The 21605-nt window shown below is 40.3% G+C and overlaps 1 protein-coding gene across 1 annotated transcript; it reads left to right on the forward strand.

Moving 5' to 3' along the window:
• Positions 1–1917: 1917 nt before the first annotated feature.
• Positions 1918–19402, forward strand: grhl1 (grainyhead-like transcription factor 1). Its single transcript, XM_067614621.1, has 16 exons — positions 1918–2122; positions 4796–4973; positions 6037–6110; positions 6812–6945; positions 7040–7275; positions 7908–7990; positions 8364–8517; positions 8631–8742; positions 9109–9203; positions 10924–11167; positions 12020–12147; positions 14198–14226; positions 14393–14478; positions 16562–16647; positions 17214–17278; positions 18037–19402. The coding sequence occupies exons 1-16, from the start codon at positions 2103–2105 to the stop codon at positions 18149–18151; spliced, it is 1839 nt and encodes a 612-aa protein (XP_067470722.1). The 5' UTR covers positions 1918–2102; the 3' UTR covers positions 18152–19402.
• Positions 19403–21605: the final 2203 nt, after the last annotated feature.

The following is a 21605-nucleotide window of genomic DNA, read 5'->3' on the forward strand; positions in this document are numbered from 1 at the left end:
ATCACCCTGCATCAATATGTCATCTGAGACTCTGAAAAGTGCTCTTTCAGTGGAGTGTGAAGGAAACTGGACTGAAACTTATCAAGAATGTCATATGCATCTACATGACTACTTTTTTCTAATATGGTCTTTGTCTTTGAGGCTTCATCTCTTTGAGAACTTGTGAAGACTCCCGAGAATCACTTGTTTGGTCTTTTCTCAGGTTTGATCCAGACTCTGTTTGTCTTTTGTCTGTTTTGGCCTCTCTGCACTCTGTCGAGTCAGCATCTAGTCAGATCCACCATCAGCAGCACAGGTACATATTCCCAGCCTTACACACACACACACACACACACACACACACACACACACACACACACATACATCCTTGTATCCCTCCCTCACTGTTATATCCCATGTCCTCAGTGCAAACACAAACAAGCTCCAGGAGAAGCAGGTGTCCTTCCACTGGGATAAATAAACAGTAAACCAGGATCCAGGAGCAGGAGGTTGTGTGTGTGTGAGAGAGAGTGAGAGAGAGAGAAGGGGGGGAGGGGGAGTTACTGTTAGTTTCTGTCCCACTGTGTGTGTGTGTGTGTGTGTGTGTGTGTGTGTGTGTGTGTGTGTGTGCGGGGAGAAACTTTGAATATTGCTGATAGCATCTTTTAAGCCCCCTCAGTCTCTAACAAAGCTGTTTGTTTTCACTCAGGGTGTTTCTTTTTATCTCATGCTGTGAGGTTTTAAGGTTTTAATTGTAAATTTATCTTTATTTTATCTTTTCATGTCTCAATCGGCTTATAGCGAATTGCAGTGGCATTTAAAAACTAATTTAAAGTTGGCAAGCGACTGTAATTGTTTTAATTTCTGTTAACAGTTAGAATGCCCTCCACCCCTGATTTGGTTGCATGCTAATTCATCATTTCATTTGCACGCTTTTGATGATTCTGGAGGTTTAGGGAATAATTTGCCTGCTTCTTACCTGCAGCTGTGCAGGCTGATGGTAATCTGTCCTCCAGCAGAATGTAAATGTAAACAACTCTGTGTCATCATTTAGTAACAGGGACACAGGTGGGTCGATTTCTTCATAAAGAGATGAGAAAGGCAGTTAATCATAATGGAAAAGTGGCCCTTGGCCATGTAGAAGAAACGTTAATATTTTGCAACTGAGAAGTCAGGATTTGCATGAGTGGTCGTCTGAAACAAGATTTCAGGATTCAAGGGTGGAGTGGAGGAGAAAAAAAAACTCACATAGACTCAATTTACACACTTTTAAAAAGTTTATTTTATTTTATGGAGTGATTTTTTTCCAAATTTGCAGGTATAAAAACCACATTTCAATTTTCAGATGAACTGCACACTGAGGTGCAGAAGAAATAAAGACAGAAACTGCTTCAAGCCTAAAGTTTATCTCTCAACTTCACCAACTAACTATGGTTTAAATGTTTCATATTTGAACAGCCAACTCAGTGTTTGTACCTGCACCAACCATATATTCACAAAATCAGTTTCTGTTTCTTTCTTTTTTTTTTTTTTTAACTTTAGTGCTGCATAGTTTCCAAGAACAATTGGGAATAAATGAACTATTTTTCTGTTTTATTTTAATACCATTATAAACTTTTTCATGGTTTTGATCAGCTGATTGCATGTTTTAAAGTTTTTGAACTTCACTCTTCTGTTTTTATCTTTTTTATAATCTTGTTTTTGTCTTCGCTCAATTAACTATCACTTTGCATATATGATTTTCTCCACAACTAATGATCCAAACATGATAAAATCACAGCTGTTAAACCCTGTTCTTCCACTGCTTCACCCTGAGTCCCTCCACATCTCAGGTAGGCCAGCTGTGTGAGCCAATCACAACCTCAGAGCGGGTTATTGACAGCTTGGCCCCGCCCCCACGTCCACCTGTAATCCAATCCGCGGCCCTGTCACAGGTAAAACCGGCCTCAATTTCTCAGCATTGCCCCAAAAAAGCGAGAAAAGCCGACAAAACCCGTTCTCTCAGTAGGGGACCTTGTTTGTTGCCGCAGCCCTCATACAGTGTTAGCGGAGGAGTCTTCCACGGTAAAGAAGACGGATCGGATTTTCAGTACCAACTAGAAAGTCCAGTTCGACCGACCGAGATGTCACAGGAGCATGACAGGTAAGTTGTCCTGACTCTCCACTTTTACCCTGCTCAAGAAACAGGTTGACACTATAAGCTTCTAATACTGACTCTAAATACTTCTTTGGATTTTCTTTTTACACTGTTTTTGCTTTTTCTGAGCTGATGGCACAGGTGGATTTTAAAAGCCCGCTGTGGTCCACCTCTGACCTGCAGCTGCTGCCTGATATTTTTTTTAAAAAAAAAGTTCTCATAGCCTATTTGTACAGAATTTTATTGAATATTTAGGATTGACATAGCTCCTTTTTGTTGTTGAGGGTAAGTTTACTGTAAGACTGCCTGCCAAGAGGGAAAGTGATTACACAGTCTCGTAGTTTCCCATGGTGTAACTCCGCTTATTTCACCTGTCATGTTCAAGCCTGTACAGGTGTATCTCCACCTGTCGTGCGAGCAGAGGCGCCTGTTAGAATAAAAAAAACTGTCCCATGATACAGATGGGCGGTTTAGTGTTTGATTTTGCTTTAAGCTCTAACAGTTATGTGTATAGTCTTAATGATGTTTGTTCAGGAATAAACATCAGCAGAGAGCTGTCAGCTAAAAAAAAAAAAAAAACTATCTGCAACTCGTTTTTATTTCCATTTAAGAGGTTTGATCATCCGATTCACTGAGCAGGATGTAAATAAAAATATATTTTTTTCATGCTGTGAGAGATGTTTAGCTTATATGTTCTGTATGGTTTTTGAGGGCAATGAGAAGGAGACTTTTGACAGAGGTGAAACTGTACACCTGCTAGGCGTTGGCCAGACAGACAATGTAAGCAAGCACAGGGCTGTATGAGGTTTTAGTGGATTTAACTCAAATGTTTTGTCAAATTTGGGGCTTAAAAATTAGACAACTAAACACACACATCTCTCAATGTTTATACAAAAGAAAAATACTGTATATTTGTGATATGTGTGTGCTCATGTACATTAAAAGTGACGTACGTCTGTGAACTCATGCTGCATTACTGACTTAATTTTCTAAATCTGAACGTTAATTTCTTTGACAGCCAAACAAACACTCTTTGTTTTACTAATGGATTGCATTTCATTGAGAGTTTTATTGCCAGTAAATACTGAATCTTATCAGGTTGCGCTTTATGAATGGCACAATTAGATATAGGATTACTAATTATCACTTTGCTTTGACCATTGAGAGGAAAAAGGCTGTATTTGTTGTAGATACTCCACTTGGAAACTGAGCCAGTCTGTTTACACTTTGTCATAATTACTTTGTTGTGGCAGAGAATCAGCAGATGGATTTTGGTGCCAGGATGGTTGAAGATGTGTTATAGGGGTTTGAAGTTTGACAAGGAGGGCTAATGATCTAGATGAAACTTTAATAGCAAGAACTCGACTGACTTTGATCTAGTCATCAGGCCTAACACATCTGAGTAAATATAAGCTGTGCAAACATTTACTGTAAATTTCAGTGTTGAAATGTTCACGTTGTTCTTACATGTTGAAACAAGGTGCCTTATCTACATTTTCACTTAAATTTAAGGCAAGTTCTGTAAGTTGAATTAACATATAACTTAACAAGCACCTGATAGACGCAAAAAACACAAATGCTATGCCAGTTGTTTTCTTACTGGTCCAAGTCAGAGTTCAGTTTACAAAGCAGTGACACTCAAGGCCTCTCGATGTGCAGGAGGATGAGAAGGCGTCACCTAGGCAGTGACAATCATTGCTCACGATTATTTTTTCGTAAGCAGGATGTCTTACAAAAACATTAGCACAGAGCTGTTAAAACACAGGAATGTAGCAGAGTCACATGCGTCATTTGCGGTCAACTTCTCAGCCAATAGGTAATCTGCAAACGAGTCGTCACACTGGACAAGCCTGTAGAGCATCTTTCTTTCAAGAAACCCTGGCCGTTCGATGGCTGAGATTTGTTGCACAATCATTGAAAAGCTTGAACAACTGGTCCGATAAGAAAGATAAAGAATATCTATGTCGTTAATCTCTCTCTTGTAACCTGTTTGTCTGTTTTGAACGAGGCTGTGATTGTAGGTCTTGGCTTTGTGGACTTGTATGAAGTGAGTGAGGAGTGTTAGTCTGTTGAAAGCTTGAGGAGAAGCTCATGAAGGGATATATCATCCTAGGCTCTATATTATCTCTTGTAGTGTCCATGCAGTACTGTCTTCAAATGCTGACATTAAACATACTTTTTTAAAAGAATATAATTTTGATAAAAAGCTTAAAATGAAACCACATACGCAGGTATCAGCCTTAAAGTTGCAGTGTGTAGAATTTATTAGCATCTAGTGGAACGGACTTGGCAGAAATGGAATAAAATATTCATGAGTATGTTTTAATTAATCACCTGAAAATAAGAATCATTGTGTTTTCGTTACCTTAGAATGAGCACTTTTTATATAAGGAATGGGTTATCTTCCATGGAGTCCGCCATGTTGCACCGCCATATTTCTACAGTAGCCCAGAACAGACAAACCCAACACTTGCTTTAGAGAGGGCCTTTCACATTTTTTGTGAGTTTCACAGCCACCGTAGGTTCTCCTATGCGCTTGCAGGAGTATTCAGTTGTTTGCAATCTGCAACTTCATCGCTAGATGCCACTAAATTGTACAAAGGGTCCTTTTAAGAGCTGCTTTAACAGCTTAGTAATTGGTTTGTACACAGTAACTTATAAGATGTTCTTCTCTTGCAGCAAGCGTGCGGTCCTGGTTTCCGGCTATGGCGGCCAGCGTCGCTCCTTCACCACAGAGGATGAAGCCTGGAAATCATTTCTGGAGAACCCGCTGACAGCAGCCACCAAGGCCATGATGAGCATCAATGGAGACGAGGACAGTGCTGCAGCTCTCGGCCTGCTTTACGACTACTACAAGGTATCAGGAAAATGATTCTCCAAACAAAATATTATGTGAGGAGATTAGTTACCATAGACTGTAAAAAAAAAAATAAAAATGGACGTAGCCATCGTGACGTCACCCATTGTTTAGTGGACACCCATTTTGAAGCCTTGAATCTGGCATTTTGACCGTTGCCATCTTGGATTTTTGTAGCCAGAAGTGACCATATTTGGACGAGAGGGTGGGGCTAACCCTTTCGCTAGCTGCTAGCTGCTAGCTTTGTTAGCACGGTGCATTTACAGTCTATGGTTACGTGTGATAATGCTAATACTAATGCTAATTTTCACTAGTGAAAAATAAGCTTAAAACCATTAAACAAAATGTACTCACTGGAAAAACTGAACATCAGACCCCTTAGAGGGTCTGAACAAAACTTTTCTAGGCAAACAAAATGTTGCAATTAACTTACATGAACTGAAAACACACTAAAATAGGGACGGCTATGGCTAAGCCTATACTCTGTGAATCTAGGGTTACGCCATGGTGATGTTACCTAACCAATGTTGTCATCATGGTAGCGACTTGTCAATAACAACATAGCAATGCCCTAAAGCATACCCTGCTGTATCATCTATTTTGCTCTAAATGGGACCTTAATTTATAAAATGAGCATCAAACTGTATTGAAGACTTGAAACTAGCGATTGAGACCATAAACTCATTATGAAAGTGTTTACTGAGGTAGTAAATCAAGTGAGAAGTATGGTCATTTTCTCATAGACTTCTATACAAATGGACTTCTTCTTGGAGCCAGTGGAGTCGCCCCCTGATGGCCATCAGAGAGAATGCAGGTTTAAGTCACTCCTGCATTGGCTTCACTTTTCAGACCTGGAGCTACCTGCTTTTGAGTCACCAAATCCTTACAGGCTTTACCTATATGATCTTCCATAATAATGAAATCCCACCAATACACAACATCTGCGAGGCAGAGCGCATGCCATGTAACTGATCTAGCTACCCATATAGACAGCAGGATGACCCCGGCTTGTTGGATGTGATGTGGTCAGACACTGAGCGGCTGTGTTTACCCTCCTATACAGGTGCCCAGGGAGAAGAGAACAATAACGCAGAGCAAGCCAGATGCACTGATCTCTGATGTGGATCCCAACAAAAGGTGAGCGGCAGCCCTCACCTAATACCCCCTTTAAAAATGAAAGCACAGCAGAAGGGAACCAGCGCATGAAGGGAATGGAGAGATTCAAGCTCTTCACATTCTCTCAGTTTTGTGTGCTCATTGCATATACGAGGGAGCTGGACATAGTAGAGTCTGCTCATCTAACTGCACTCACGTTTGTTCTTGTGTGAGCACTTTGCTTCTCCAAACCTTTTCAGCAAGACAAAAAGCCTTTTACAAGAGTCATTAATTAACAAAGCTATCAGATCTTAGAAGAGGATGAAAGAATTTAGCATGAAAGCTGTTTAAATATGTTAAAATGATCCGTAGTACCTGAATCCAAGATTGGTAAGTACATATCGGTTATCTAAGGCTAATCAATCAATAAATAAATTACTTTAATTGTCCTCAAAGGGCATTTGCTTGTGCAACAGTGAAACACAAAGCACATGAACACATCATATTTATACAAAATAGAAAAAAAACAGAGAACAGAGTTTCAAACAATTTAAAGTAGGTTAAAAATTAGTTAAAATATAAAATCCTGAGATATTTAGGGTTTGGATCCTGAAGGTGTTTATGTGCTTATGTCACCTTTTTCTTCACAGTGTCGCAGAGAGATGGCAGAAGGTACGAAAGAGTTTTTTTGGATAAAGTTGTATGCCATATATCATATTTTTCCCTTCTCTTTTTTGTTGCAGACATCAGCTTCAGGCAGGACACTCTCTTGCTCCTCTCCAGGAAGCCGGTATGGAGAGCAGAATCCAGGTCCTCAAGGGGCCCTTCAATATTCTTCAGCTGGCCCAGGACAAGAGGGCCCAATTCGCCTCACCAGGTCTGTTCACATTTAATCACATAAACAGATAAGAGCTTAAAAAAAAACAGAAAACCTGATCATCTGATTTTTGTCTGTGTTTTTTGTATTTCAGACACAACCGTCACAGTTTCCATTGCGACCTTGCCAAACTACACACCCATCAAGACGGAGGTGCCCACCCACGGCTTCTCAGTGACCGTGCCAAACAACTGCACTGAAACCGACAGCCACGTGAGCGTCTTTGACCGGCAGCTCACCCACAACTCGGTCCAGTTCAGCCCCAGCACCCACTCCCGCACGCCCCCCGACTCCACCTTCTCAGAGAGTTTCAAGGACGGTTCCCAGGAGGTGAGTGTTTCGATCCAATACCCCCTCTTTCTAAATCCCGCTAATGCTCTCCCACACCACCCTCCTCCTCCTCTCCTTCGCTTTCCTCTCCTCTCCCCCTCTCAGATCTCTCCCATCAGACAATAGGATATTCACCTGATCCCATGGAGCCAGCGGTGGGCTCAGCCTTCCCTGGTTTTATTTGAACATGCCAAAATAGCGGCCAGTGTGTTATTATGCCATTGTCTCACCAACACAATAAAGTGCTGTACTTTTCTCCTACAATAGCCAAAGCTCTTTCTCTCTCCTCTTTCTCCTTTTAACCTGGAGGGGAATTACCTCAGAAAAGAGTAACCCAACAAAACCCCTGTACAGGAGTGGGTGAAGGGGAGGGAAAATCCATTTGAACTAAAAGAAATGAGGATGACGGGAAAGAATGAGTTAATAAAATCACAATAAAACTGTGATAAGAGGTGGAAGAAAGAGAGAAAGTAAATCCCTGAGGGGCACTATAATAAAATACTGATTATTCCTCAGGTTATTTATGAGAATAAATCATTTAAAATCAAAGCACGTAGCTGTTTAATATCCTTTTTTTTCCTGTATCTCACTTCTCCCTCTGTCTTTCTCTCTGTCTTCTTTGTGTGGTGCAGGTGTTTTCCTTCCCAGGGGATCTCCAGTTACGTATGGCCTCCATGGCGCCTGAGGACTACACTCATTTTGACACCGTGTCGGGGTAAGTCGTGCTGCCGCCGGCCCACCGCCCGGCTTCCAGCGCCACACCACCATTCAGCTCTGACACAACACTTGCAGAATGGCCTTATTCATTGCAGTCACAGGGGAGAAACACCAGACTCCACACCGTGTGAAAAGACAGAGTCTGCACACGTTATCTGGCCCTCGCTGTGACACCACACTGATTTTAGGTCACGATTAGGCCACAGTGGCTAAATGAAGCGTGTTACATTCACTTTTACCGTATTGTTTTAGTTTCTCTTGAGTCATACATACATTTCCTGATTATAAAATTGCAGAGTTATCCAGTTTTACATAAAAGAACTCATGTTTTTTCTTGATTTTTACTTGAGTCTGCTCTCTGTATGTTTTAGGAATAATTTTGAGTACACTCTTGAGGCATCCAAGTCTCTGCGTCAGAAGACAGGTGACGGGACGATGACGTACCTCAACAAGGGCCAGTTTTACCCAATCACCCTCAGGGAGATTGACAACAAAGGCATGCAGCAACCAATCACCAAAGTCAGGGTAAGAAATGAAGACATAAGAACTTCTATATGAGCATTATTGACAATGAAAAAACAGATTTATATGAAATTATTCGTATTTACAATTGTCATTCTGTGTTATTCCATTGCTAGAGTGTCGTGATGGTGGTGTTTGGAGAGGAGAAGTGCAGAGATGATCAGCTGAAACACTGGAAGTACTGGCACTCCAGACAGCACACCGCCAAGCAGAGATGTCTTGACATTGGTAAGAATATTGAAAGTTTTTTGATTCAACTAAATAAAAATGTGCAGTATTTGGTAGGAAAAAAAGTGTTATGATCCAATGATTCATCCTGAAACACTGATTGACTGACAGCTGAGGCATTTAGGGTTGTATTTTTAACACGATTAATCCTTGTGTGTCTGCACAGTTGAGTGGTTGCTTGAAAGGGCAGCTTAGTGGTAGCTGACAGAAAAAGGTGTGTTGTTTTGGTTTTGACAGGTTCACTTAGTCAGGCAGGAGATTAAATCTGCAGACTTTAAAACCACAGAAGGTCACACACAGTCACTTAGTAAATAACAATAACCAGGTGTTGATTTGTTTATGATTCAATTTTGTCTGCTGTTACAGCCGATTACAAGGAAAGCTTCAACACTATCGGCAACATCGAGGAGATTTCCTACAACGCCATCTCCTTCACCTGGGACACCAACGAGGAGGCCAAAGTAAGATGATAAAATAAACATCTGCACACTAACCTTTTCCTCTTCAGTATGCATGTAAGAACAAGTGTAGTGTTTGGTTCATAAGATCGCTGATTTCCAGACACTTCCTTCTCTTGAACTCTCAATATGAGCGGAGAACGGGGGCTTGAATAGAAGAGTGATGATGCTGTCAATCTGCTGCCCCCTCCACGTGTGTTTGGTCAGGTTACGCAGCGACAAGGAGGTGTGTGCATTCGAGTTTTCCTGCGCTTTGCACGCGCTTTCTTGACTGGTCCAACCTGCCTGTCACCCCTATTGTGATGCTGTATGTTGAGGTATTTCCGCACAACCACACAGGAACAACAAAGAGTGTAGGAATGAGGAAACTCGGCGGGGGGCACAGGGACCAGATTGAACGGTTCTACCGTCCAGCCTGTTGAAATCCTGTTCGACTGGTAGGAGAGGTGACAAAGAGGAGGAATGAATTTCTTCTTTTCTCTTGAGTTGGCTTCCTCTTGAGTTTGTTGTTAACCTTCATGTTGCTCTCTGGCACTGTTAGTCTGAGATGGAAGATGACTGACAGGCTCACAAACAGATAAAGAGACAACATGGTGCTGCGGCTAATCTCTTTCGCAATAGTTTTCTTTAGGCTACTTAGTATAAATACAGTTGCTTGCACAAACATTCCTCTCTCGCTCTCTCTCTCTGTCATACACACACACACCCGGATGTGGGTCTAACTGTCTTATGACTTGAGGCTTGTGTTCATAGGATGTTCATCCTTGTGTGTGTTCATGACATTACTGAGTGTGTGTTTTTGTAAGCACCGCCACGCCAGGTTGTTTGAGCCTCTCATCAGTGAGGTGTTACATGATAGATGGAGATGTGTGTGTGTGTGTGTGTGTGTGTGTGTGTGAGTGTGTGAGCAGGTGTGTAACTGTGGCTTGCCCCCAGGGCGATTTCCCTGCAGTGTATATATGTATTTGCAAGGGGCAGCCTCTCCCTAACGTTAACCTGCTCTGGGGTTAAATACAAAAACTGTATATATTTTTTAACGTCTTTTAGTGAGAATGATCTCGTTTCAGTTGATTGTTTGTTTTCTGTTTTTAAATGTTTTGCCATGTAGCTGCTATAAGTGAAAATGTCCACTAAGAAAAATTAAACTTGATTTCTTGAACAAGGTAATAATAATAATCTAGTTTTTAAGTATACTGCTTAAATGCACAAATGAATTCAGGTACATGTATTTTTTTATTTTTTAAAATTAATCTCATTGTCTATATGCAGCGTAGCTCTAGGATCCACTCTGCAGGGTGTTTTCAATTGCTCTGTTATGATAGTGTGCTTTGTTGACACAATGATGTCAACCTGTTTTCAATACAAGCACCAGGAGGACAAAGGAGCATCCCTACCGTAGGAAAATAAGCATGTGATCACTTGAGTCGACCAATAGAGGTCAGCACAGAACACTGAAAGCAGCCTGATAACTGAACAATGGCAGTGCTTGCTGCAGAAATGCAGCTGTCAGTGATCCACAATGATGCTGCTTTGAAAACTTTATGATATAAAAGCGGCTGTTGTATGATTTAAGTATCACTAAAAGTTGCTGTTGGTTATTTTTGACAAACAAGGCTTGTAAGTGTTTAACTTTGTCACTTTCATTTTGCTTTTAACTCCAGTCTCCTCTGTCTAATTGCTCCTGTCTTTCTCCCCACTTGCTCTCTCCTCTAAACCACTACAGATCTTCATCTCGGTCAACTGTCTGAGCACAGACTTCTCCTCTCAGAAGGGCGTGAAGGGCCTTCCCCTCAACCTGCAGATCGACACCTATAGCTACAACAACCGCAGCAACAAGCCCATCCATCGCGCCTACTGCCAGATTAAAGTCTTCTGTGACAAGGGGGCTGAGAGGAAGATCCGGGACGAAGAGAGGAAACAGTCTCGCCGGAAAGGGAAGGTGCCTGAGCACAACCCTGGCCTGTCCTGTGAGTCATTCAGGAATAGTTAATAATATGATATGAATAAACAGGGGACTGAAACTACCGTTATTTGATCCTCCCTAACCAAAACCTACCCATTCAGGAGAATATTAGGTGTATTGTCATAGTGATGACACATAGATACGTAATGATTCCTTTGAAAAAACATCAGTTTTGGCATCGGTTACACTTCATGACAGACAAAGAAACAACAGTCAATTTGACAAGTTCAGACATGACTGCCTGCATGTCATCTCAAATCACCTAAAACACAGTCATAAGATGATCTTTTTTGTCTTAAAGCTGCACTATTCAATATTTCTATGTGAACCAAAGGTTAAATGTTTAATGAGAAAGAAAACCTAGAGAGAATGATCACCTGATTTTATAGTCAGTCTCAGTTGTATGGATGGTTTTAGTGACTTTCAGCTCATTGTTTTGGTTTTATGGCCCAAAACTTCACTGTTTGATTCACTTTCACCACTCTTGTGAACATCAACCTTGTTTCCAGGTGGAGCAGAAGTTGTTTTCAGCTAAAAAAAAAACAAAGTTAGTGACTAGCTGGTGAACATAGTGGAGCATTTAGCAGCTAAAGTGAGAGGTTATTGGAGAGAGAGAGACAGCTAAAAGAAAAGTGACTATTGCACTTACTTTTGTCAGATAGCCAGAAGTACGTCTTAAAATAAATGCTAATGTTGTTCTGTGTCTGCTGACACATTTACCAAAAACAGCTTTATGAGATTATAATGTGTCAGTGTTGAATTTACAGCTCGTTGTGCTGCCCCCAAGTGGCCAAAAAAATCACTTAATGCACACTTATTAAACTGCACCCTGTTGTGTCTTCTTTTTGGCTCCTAGTTGTGGATGTCAAAGTGCCCATCCTCCAGAAACGCAACGATGTGACCATCTTCAAGATGATGACTGACATGGAGACCCAGCCTGTCCTTTTCATACCCGATGTTCACTTCTCTACCTTCCAGCGTCATGTGAGTGTCAGTTCACAGACATGAAGCTTGAATTTCAGCAGTGTTGTTTGTCTTTAATGGCATTTCTGATCATAAACATGTCTTTAGCTGTGTTGATTTAGCACTTATGGCACATCTTAGGTGGTCCATAAACAGTTTGTTTTTTTCCAGCCTCCACCCACACATCAGCAGCCAGCAGGGTCGGAGTGACCTGCTTGCTTGTTTGTTGGCAAGAATAGAGAGTTCTGGTTGTTCTGATAGGAGTCGTAGATACTGATGGCGGGATTTCAGATGCTTACTCACAGGATGAATCATTGACCAATGACTCAAAACAAACCAGGGTGTTTAGAAGATACTGCCTGCATTGCTACCTTTATGCTCAGAGCAAAGGGAAGAGGTTTTGTTAATAATGTGTGGATGCTAAAAGTGGAAGAGGAGAGAAGGACAGATATATATTCATACATATATGTAGTATATATGTAAGTATAGAAAGATTTGCAGTTTGTCAAGTTTTATCAGTGTTAACCTGCAGCAGCCATCTTCTATGTGGCTGGACTCTGAGCTCTGCTTCTTCCAGCTAAGATGAACATGTCACATGACAGTTACAGAGGTGTGTGTGTGTACATGTCGCCTACACACATTAGATTATTGGTTCATAATGAGGCTTTTTTTATGTTTTCCATGAGCGGACATGTATGATGAGTTGTTTTATTTATGTGGAAGATCACTTCACAGGGAGAATGATTTACACCCATTCAGAAATTTGACTATTTGTGAACTTTGAGCCCCCCCTGCTGGTCACATTCTGAGCAGTCCGACCACCGGAAAAAAAAGGCTTCTCTCATTCTTTCTCTCACTAAGTGTACTTAGCTAGCAGTGGGGCAGAGAGGGAGGGACAGGAGGTTATTTTTGGTGTTACCAGTGACATTGAACCTGACTAAACCCTCCGTGGCCCTGCTATCAGTTTCTGATAAACTGGGTTTACTGAGTTCCCGCTCAGAATAGAATTCTATTAACAGTAACGCCTGCAATCAATACAGTCGCAAGACAAAAAGTGCAGAAAAACTGCAGCTTTCCAAGAATAAAAAATACATTTTTTTTCCCACTGACTTCATGCATTTTTTTAAATAATTAATGCGTTGAAGAAGATTTGTTCGCTTTGTGGTTTACAGCCCCTAAAAAAGGATCAACTGTGGAAAATAACTGAATTCATGATGAGATAAATAATGTCCTATCCAATTAATAATGTTCTGACTCTAAAAAAGTAACCTGTGACCCCAGCGAGGTCCTGACTTGCACTTTGATCACTGTTTCTCCAGCTGTAACTGCACAGGCCTTGCTCCATATATAGCTATACAGTGGAGGAGCTGAATGGGATCAGTTCTCAGTGATGAATACAGAATAAGTGGGTCAACATAGAGCACATGTAGGAAACCTTTTGGACTTGGCTGCTGACATTTTCTTTGAACTGTTTAGCTGATGTAGCTGCTCCACACAAAGTGTTAGAACTGCAGCAGTTGCAAATTAGTACATTTTCAAACATGAACTTCCCTAAAAGAGTTCAAGCACGTTTCATACGACACACGTAGTCCCAATGTGCTTCAAGATAGCAAGAAAAATAGGCAAAGATCATACATGACAAAATCATACATGACAAAATATTACATATAAAAAAACATACATATTATTAAAAAGGGAATAATAATAATAATACTGATTCTAAAATAAAAGTTTTAGCTGTTAACCGTATACTTTAAACCTAACTAAAAGCTTGTGAAAAATGTTTTTAGTCTGCTTTTAAAAGAAGACATTGTTGTAGCAGATCTTAGCTCATGTGGAATTCCAGAGACCAAAATGACTGACGGCACCATAAGCTGATTTATTCTAGGTATAGTGAGGAGAGTTTAGATTAAAATCATATTTAAGTGCATTTTTATGTCAGTTACGATCACATATACAGGATACTTGGACACCTACAGCTGATATTTTTAGCATTTCAAGTTAATTTCTGATATATGGTTGGTTGTTTGTTACTTTTAAGTTAATTTCTGTCCTTCTGTTTCTCTTCCAGCCTTTCACAACAGAAGATGGAGAGGACAGGTGAGTTCATGGAAGCCCTGATTTCACATTTCCTCTTTTCACGTGCAACCTTTGGCAGCTTCCCAGTAAAAGGCATACAGGGTTACATACGTTGTCTCTGGGAAATATGTGTTGTGTTTCACAGCCTGTTAGCTGGTCGTAATTTGTGTATCTGTGTCCACTGCAGCTCGGGGATGAAGAGATTACCCTTCAGCGATGAAGAGTTCGGTTCTCCCCCCAACAAGATGCCGAGAGTGGATGAACCAAAGAAAGGTACTGTGTGTGTGTGTGTGTTGTGCGTGTTTGTGTGCACGTGTGTTGCTGCAGTGCAATGCTTCCACTGTTCACATGCTGATCAGGGGTCTTGCAGCGATGCTCTTCTCTGGGGCTAAATCAGCATGTAAAAGAGTGTGCACATGCATGTGTTTGCTGTGGTCGGCCCCTGAAGGCCCCCACCCCCCACCCCCCCCCCCCCCACACACACACACACACACACACACACACATACTCTCTGGGCCATGTGATTATTCCAGGTCTTTCAAAACACACACACGTGGCCAAGGCCTCCAGTGACCCAACAAAATACTTCTGATCACTACATGCACACACACATGCAAACAAGCCAGTGCCCTTTACTCTAGATCCTATTCATAGGCAGACAACTGGCTGTTACTGTATGTAATACATACTGAAAGAAGTGTGAAGGAAAGTTTCAAGCAGCTTAGTACTTCCTTGATTATTAAAAGCTTGTTTCACATAGATTCTGCATGAATACACCTGAGTTTGTATAATCAGTGACAAAAGTCAGACTGGATCCAGTAAGACAGATTTTCACTGCCGGATTTGACTCTGGAGACTATCAAAAGAAACTCTGTTGAATCTGATCAGATACGAAACCAATCAACGAACCACTGTGAGTGTTTAGATCAGTGATTCTCATCAAGAGGATAGTTAAATTATACAAAACAGTGTATACTCTTTCTGATTTTTCTTTAATATTTGCTTATTTTGTGAAATACTGAATACTTTCACCTCTTCAGGCCCCTAAAAATCCCTCTTTGGGATGAGTACACAACACATGTCCACACTAAGGCCAAAACCCATGATGAGACTCTGTTTACACTGTGTGAACATTTGCACATTTCCAGTCAATATCTTGTACAATGTATTTTTTTTAAAACTCTAACAGCTCTTTTCATTTAGAATATATTTTTTACATTTTTGTGGAAAATTTTACTTGTATTATTTATGATCACCTACCACAACACCAAGGCATGTATATGCAAACCTGCTCAGCAATAAACCTGCTTCTGATTCTGAATCTGAATCTGAGGGTTCACAAGTGGACATGACTTTATTTTAAGGAGCCACAAGCCAAAAAGGCAAAAAGGTTGGGACCCCAAGCCGCTGCAACTCAATGAATCTAGACACCTCGGAACCTCTGTACGAGCAATTTCTCACCTCAAATTTACTCGAAATCAAACTAAATTAACTGAAAGGTTAAGCGGTTACTTCTATAACTGCTCCACAACAGCTGTCAAGTTTTTTCCAGTTAGAAAATTGATGGTTTGTCAAGTAAGCGGAGAGAAAGGTTGTTATGATGATGTCTGAGTAAAGGAGAAAACAGTCAATCATCTGCTGCATAGCTTTCCTGAAATGACGTCTGTCTCAAACAAAGTTATGCGTGGCAGCTCCAGACTATAATGACCGAAACAAATCTGTGGCTTGACCACAACATAGCAGTATGAGGCCAAACATGACCACACAGTCATCTACGTTACTCTTCCGCTTCTTTACTTGTTTCATGTCCATACACAGAAGCGACTCAAACTAGCAAAAACGTCACTGAGTCTTTAAATAGAGGCATACATGAAAAACAGATTTGTCTTATTCAGAGGCCACAAATATCGCAAGTTCCTGCAGCAGGTTCGGAAAACAATACGAGAAAATCTATTTAGAGTGTGATCTATTTTGAGGAGACTCAGTGTAATGAATGAGAGGTCTGTTTGTTTGTGTGTGTGTGTGTCTCTCTTTCCAGCAATGCGTATGGTTTCTGGGTGTGCTTTGTCTGGGTCCTGTAGCACCTCTTTACAGTCTGGATCATTAAGTTGAAATGGCTTGCAATGTAATATATATTTTTAAATTTAGTAATGGATCAAACATATGTCAAGCCTCACCACTTCAAAATCAAGACAGGGGTGCATCAAGCCACAAATCCTAAAACCGCAGACGCAAATAAACTTTCTACGTCTGCCAGTGACCTTTGTCTGTGGTTGAATGTGTGTTTTATGTCCCATCCATGAACATACATGCTTTGCTTTGACATTGCCTGCCTCTTCTCATTCCCCCCCCACAGTCTTGCTGTACGTGCGCAAGGAGACAGAGGAGGTGTTTGATGCTGTCATGCTGAAGAATCCCACGCTGAACGGCCTGGTGGAAGCTGTAAGTTGTCCTCAGTTTGTTGGTATCACACTTTCTGTTTAATCATCGTTAGCGACCGTGCACACTGCAGCTTGAGACCTATAGTCACTAAATGAGCTGTGACAGGACACCGACCTGGTCCTCCAGTGTCCTGAGTACCAGAGGAGGATGAAATATTGGAGGGGGAGAATAAAAACAGGCAGTTTAAGAGAGAGTACAAAAGGGGCTACTTGAAGGGATGGATAGGAGAAAAGTTGATAAAAAGAGGAGGTGGAGGTGTCCTGGGCAGAGAAAAGAGAAGAAGAAGGTGAGATGTAAAAGGTAAAAGGTAAATGGAAGTAAAGAAAGAGGCAGGTATAAGGTTACTTTAGGGGTTGCTGAGTGTGAAAAGACAGAAGGAGTTCAAGGGTCATGTGCAGTAGTTATGGAGAATGGAATAAGGAGCTGATGAACTAAAGCCAGGTTCCTCTTAGATGGAACAACTGGCTCTTTTTTGTGTATGTTGTGTGTTCAAGTAAGAATTACTCTTTTTTTTTAAATGTTCCTTTCAAGAATTTAACACTAACTTGTATTTTTCCCTCAATCAGATTTCAGAGAAGTATGAGTTGCCTTTGGACAAGGTCGGAAAGGTTTATAAGAAGTGCAAGAAAGGGTGAGTATCAGCCATTAACACATTACTGTATGCCTGAAACTTTTGAAAGACCAAAAAAAAAACCTGACATATTTTGAAATGAGTGAACTGATACAATTACTTTCACATCATGGTTTGTTCTCCTTCTGTAGGATTTTCCTCCAGGGTTTGCTCAAACATTTTTATCTTCAATATGCAAATGAAGCTGCAACCTAATTTATTCAAAATGAAAATAATGACGGTGTCAGTCAAACCAATGGTTTTCTCATATTTATGATTGGCTGATCTATGTCACATTCTCCGATACTCGAAGGTCAAACACAGTGTGCAATAGAATCACCACCAAAAAAAGTGAGCATTCAATCATATTTCTAAAAGGTCTTTAGTTGGTAATTTGCAAGTTGATTGAGCTCTAGCAATCAAACTAGCTGCTGTAATACACATCAGCCAATCATGAGCTGCGGAGAGATTCATACAGGCTTGACTGGCATTGCCATAATTTGGATATTGAACACAAATTAACACAAATTAAATTGTGTGATGATTACATTTGCATATAGAAGGTAAAGCCACAGCAAATAATAAATCTTGTAGCAGTGAAACTTGTTGGATTTCTTTTACATACATACACACAGTTGACTGATTTCTCGGTTTCTTTGTGCATTCATTAAATTGTCAATTTATTTCCAAATAAGTCAGGATTTGTCCTTTTTTAAAGCTGCTTTGTTCTGTGAGATGAAGTAAACAAGACACTCACATTCACATCTGTCCTATAACAGGATTCTAGTCCACATGGACGACAACATCATCAAACACTACTCCAACGAAGACACCTTCCAGATCTCCATGGAGGAGCTGGGCGGCATGTACAAACTCACCCTCACTGAAATCTGATTGGACAGGACCATGTGACCTCACCCAGAACAGAACAGAGGGATGGAGGATGAATGAAACGGAGCCGCCAGGAGTAGTGGTTTACATGCCTCGCTATCTTAAATCATGTCGTCTCTGTGATGTAACAAACAGATTTTTAAAGTCCCACAAGAAGTATTTAAGAAGCCATAGCTCTTAATAAACCACAATGTCAATTAGAGATTAAGTTATACATTTTTGATTAATTTTAAAACCTTTTTGTGCATAGAAATCAACAAGTGAGGACCAGTTTGGTTTTTATGACACTTCAATTTTGTATTCAGTGAGTGCCTGGTGCCTTTTTTTGTAAAAAAATGTGTTGTGCAGAGCGTTTGTGGCGCTGCTATACCTCATGCTATGCAAGCAGCAGTGTTTCTCAAATATTTAAACATTATGAGGAGAAACGGCTTGTCTTTTACTTAAGCCATAGCACTGATTATTACAATCTGTAAAGTTGGGTATTTAGCGCATAAAATGAAGGCAGCAAATTGTTGTTGCTGGGGCCCCTGTGGTTCAGTGTATTAATACTAAACAACATGGCAGTATTTAGTGTGTAAAATTTTCTTCGCCATCATACAATTAGGGTAGCATTGTATCGATGTTTGTTGTATTGTTTAGCATATAGGCTACATGTTGTTTGTGAATGGCTTTTGTTCCTCTGATCAATTTAAATAATGGCTTCTTTGTAAGTATTATATAGGCAGTAAAGATAATGATAGTGATACTAAAATGCAGCTACCCTTCCCCCGTAGTGTAATTTTCTGAATGTTGATGAAAAAGGTCAATGAATGTCCAGCACAGTCCGCACAGACCGTACTGGAAGTGCAATATGATATTTAGGTTCAGAAAAATGTCCTCTGTTGCCATAGCTACAGTATATAATACATATTAACTGATAAACCAGATTTTTTATGAAAATATTGATGTATATATCCACAGAAAACATGCTAAAAGGATCTATATGATCCATCTTTTTTTTATCTCAGTACTTATTGTGTATATATTTATTAAGAGAATGGATGTGGGTCATCATTTTGGTTTTTTTTCTACAATATATATCCAAATTTCTATTCTTCCTAATATAATGTTTTTTTTTCCTTTTTATATGAAGTTATTCTAACATTACATGTCATGGCACAAAAGTTATTAAATATTTTTAATGGATGTTGTGTTCTCCATTTTTGTAAAGGATTTGATGCACAAAGTGCCCAATAAAAGCTCTTTAGCAGCTGTCCTGCTTGTCTCAGGCTTCTTGATTTACTGATGTTCACTCACACTATTTTATTCCCTTTCAAACATACGTATTAACAACTTTCCATGTTACACTAGCAGATATTAACTGTGCCCGTGCCAGAGTCTGTCCACAGGAGCAGATGTCTGGGCATCAACCCTAACCCTGTGGCCAGGAAACAGGCATGACAGGACGGCCTGCTGCAGAGAAGCTGCCCTGTCGGAAACTGGCCACAAATTCCTACATACACTCGCCTCTCAAAATGTCTAGCAGATTGATTAAATCAAAATATGGTCAATTGGATTATTTCTTAGGGTTAGGGTCCTTTTTTGGGGGGGATGTTAGACATTCATGGTGCCCAGAGGATTAATCTAATTACTTTGATGAACTGTAACTTTTCATTTAGCATCATCATCCGGTCAAATTATTAACTTGACTACGCTTTCATTCCGATCAGCCTCAGCTGTGCTAATTAGCAAATTTTAACATGCTAACATGGTGAACATGGTTAACATTATACCTCACCCTACATTATACATTAACAGTCATTGTAAGTCTATTAAGATAAGGACACATAAGGCTGCCATATAATTTAACAGCAATACACATCATAGATCTCACAAACACCTAGATAAAAAGTAGTTTTACAATAAATTACTCAGGATAAATATTAGAAATAATAATAATAAATACTCTGAATTGTGAAATACTCAAAATAGAAGATAAAACACTCAAGAATCTCATCTAATATCTATAATATATGTAATCTGTTGCTTGCACTAGATTTGAATAACCCATCAGAGTAAAATTTGGTCATCAGCTCTGAGTGTTGTGATATTGCTGTTAACTCAAGTTGACAAATCACTTTCCTCTCTCCTGATGTTTTATAAGGTGTCACTTATAAAACTGCGCTTCACGTGTTTATCATAAGTGTCACCTGTTGGACTCTGAGTGATGAGTGTGAGCGCCTCGCCGGCATCTGTACAAGCAGAATCATAAAAGATGAGGTTCAGGTGTGGAGGTACAGAGAGGCCTGAAGCCTCATTTAGTTATAATTTAACCAACCGGCGACGCCAACGTTACCACACTGTCCTCCTATTGCCCTTAAGTGCAAAGCCATCTGGTCTCTCCATCTTTTACTGTCTCTTTCGTTCTGTTTTACTCTCTCTCTCCGTCTCTTCTTCCAGTTAACAGTTCATTCCTGAGATGTCCTCGTTTCAACCCACAGTTGGTGTCAAGATGCAGCTTCTGTCCTCGTATGGACGTCCAACTCAGACATATGGTCTCTCTTCTTTTGCTTTCTGTCATATTTTCCTATTAACAGTTTATTCAAACGCCACATTAACGAATTGGAATTAAGCATAACATGGATGTTGGATGGATGTGTGACATTGCTGGCCAAACATCGAATCCTCACGCATTTCTACATTAAACTGCTGATCTCTGGAAATTTTCTGATGGCTGGAAAAACTCCCCCAACACTGAAAATTCAGAAAGTCAAATGTAAAGACTGATGACTCACTGTTGTGTCCTGTCACATAGTTGGTGGAGCACTGCAAAAAAATGTAAATGTGGCTGTATGATAATCTGAAGTTGAGGCATTGGTCAAACTGTCAGTAAATGCATGTATTTATTGCACCTTATCTGCAGCCTTGCTTGTGTTAAAGCATATCCAGTCTACATGGCTGTGCAGCTGTTTTGTTTAAGAGCCTGACGTGGTAATTCACTCGCTTTTGTAAGATTCAGTCAAAACAAATGAGTCATATTTAATCTCACTGCTGTCTAGAGCTTGACGTCTCTAAGTTTTTCTGAGGTTAAATGCAGCAACAGTTTGGGTTCTGCCCTGCTCAAATTGCACATTATTATGACAGCATAGTACACTCCCATATACCCCTGTTAGACCAGACCACAAGTGACCTACTTTAATGCTGTTCAAACATCTCAAGTGCAACTCCGTTTGGTTTCGCACTTTGAGAAAACTAAACACATTCCTCCCGCTGCGCTGTAATCCTTCTCAGGTTACCTCTGATAAACGTGCTGTTCCATATCTGGTATCAGGCTGGAGTCCAGATAAACCTTTTTGCACATGCAGTTTAGGGATAATCTCTCCTTCAAAAGTTTGTATGAAATACCTAACAAAAGTCTGGTTTCTTGCACAGATGTACAGATGAGTTTTAATTTCTTATATGAAAAATTACAGCAGTA

Source organism: Thunnus thynnus, chromosome 16 (genome assembly GCF_963924715.1).
Source record: "Thunnus thynnus chromosome 16, fThuThy2.1, whole genome shotgun sequence".
Lineage (NCBI taxonomy): Eukaryota > Metazoa > Chordata > Actinopteri > Scombriformes > Scombridae > Thunnus > Thunnus thynnus.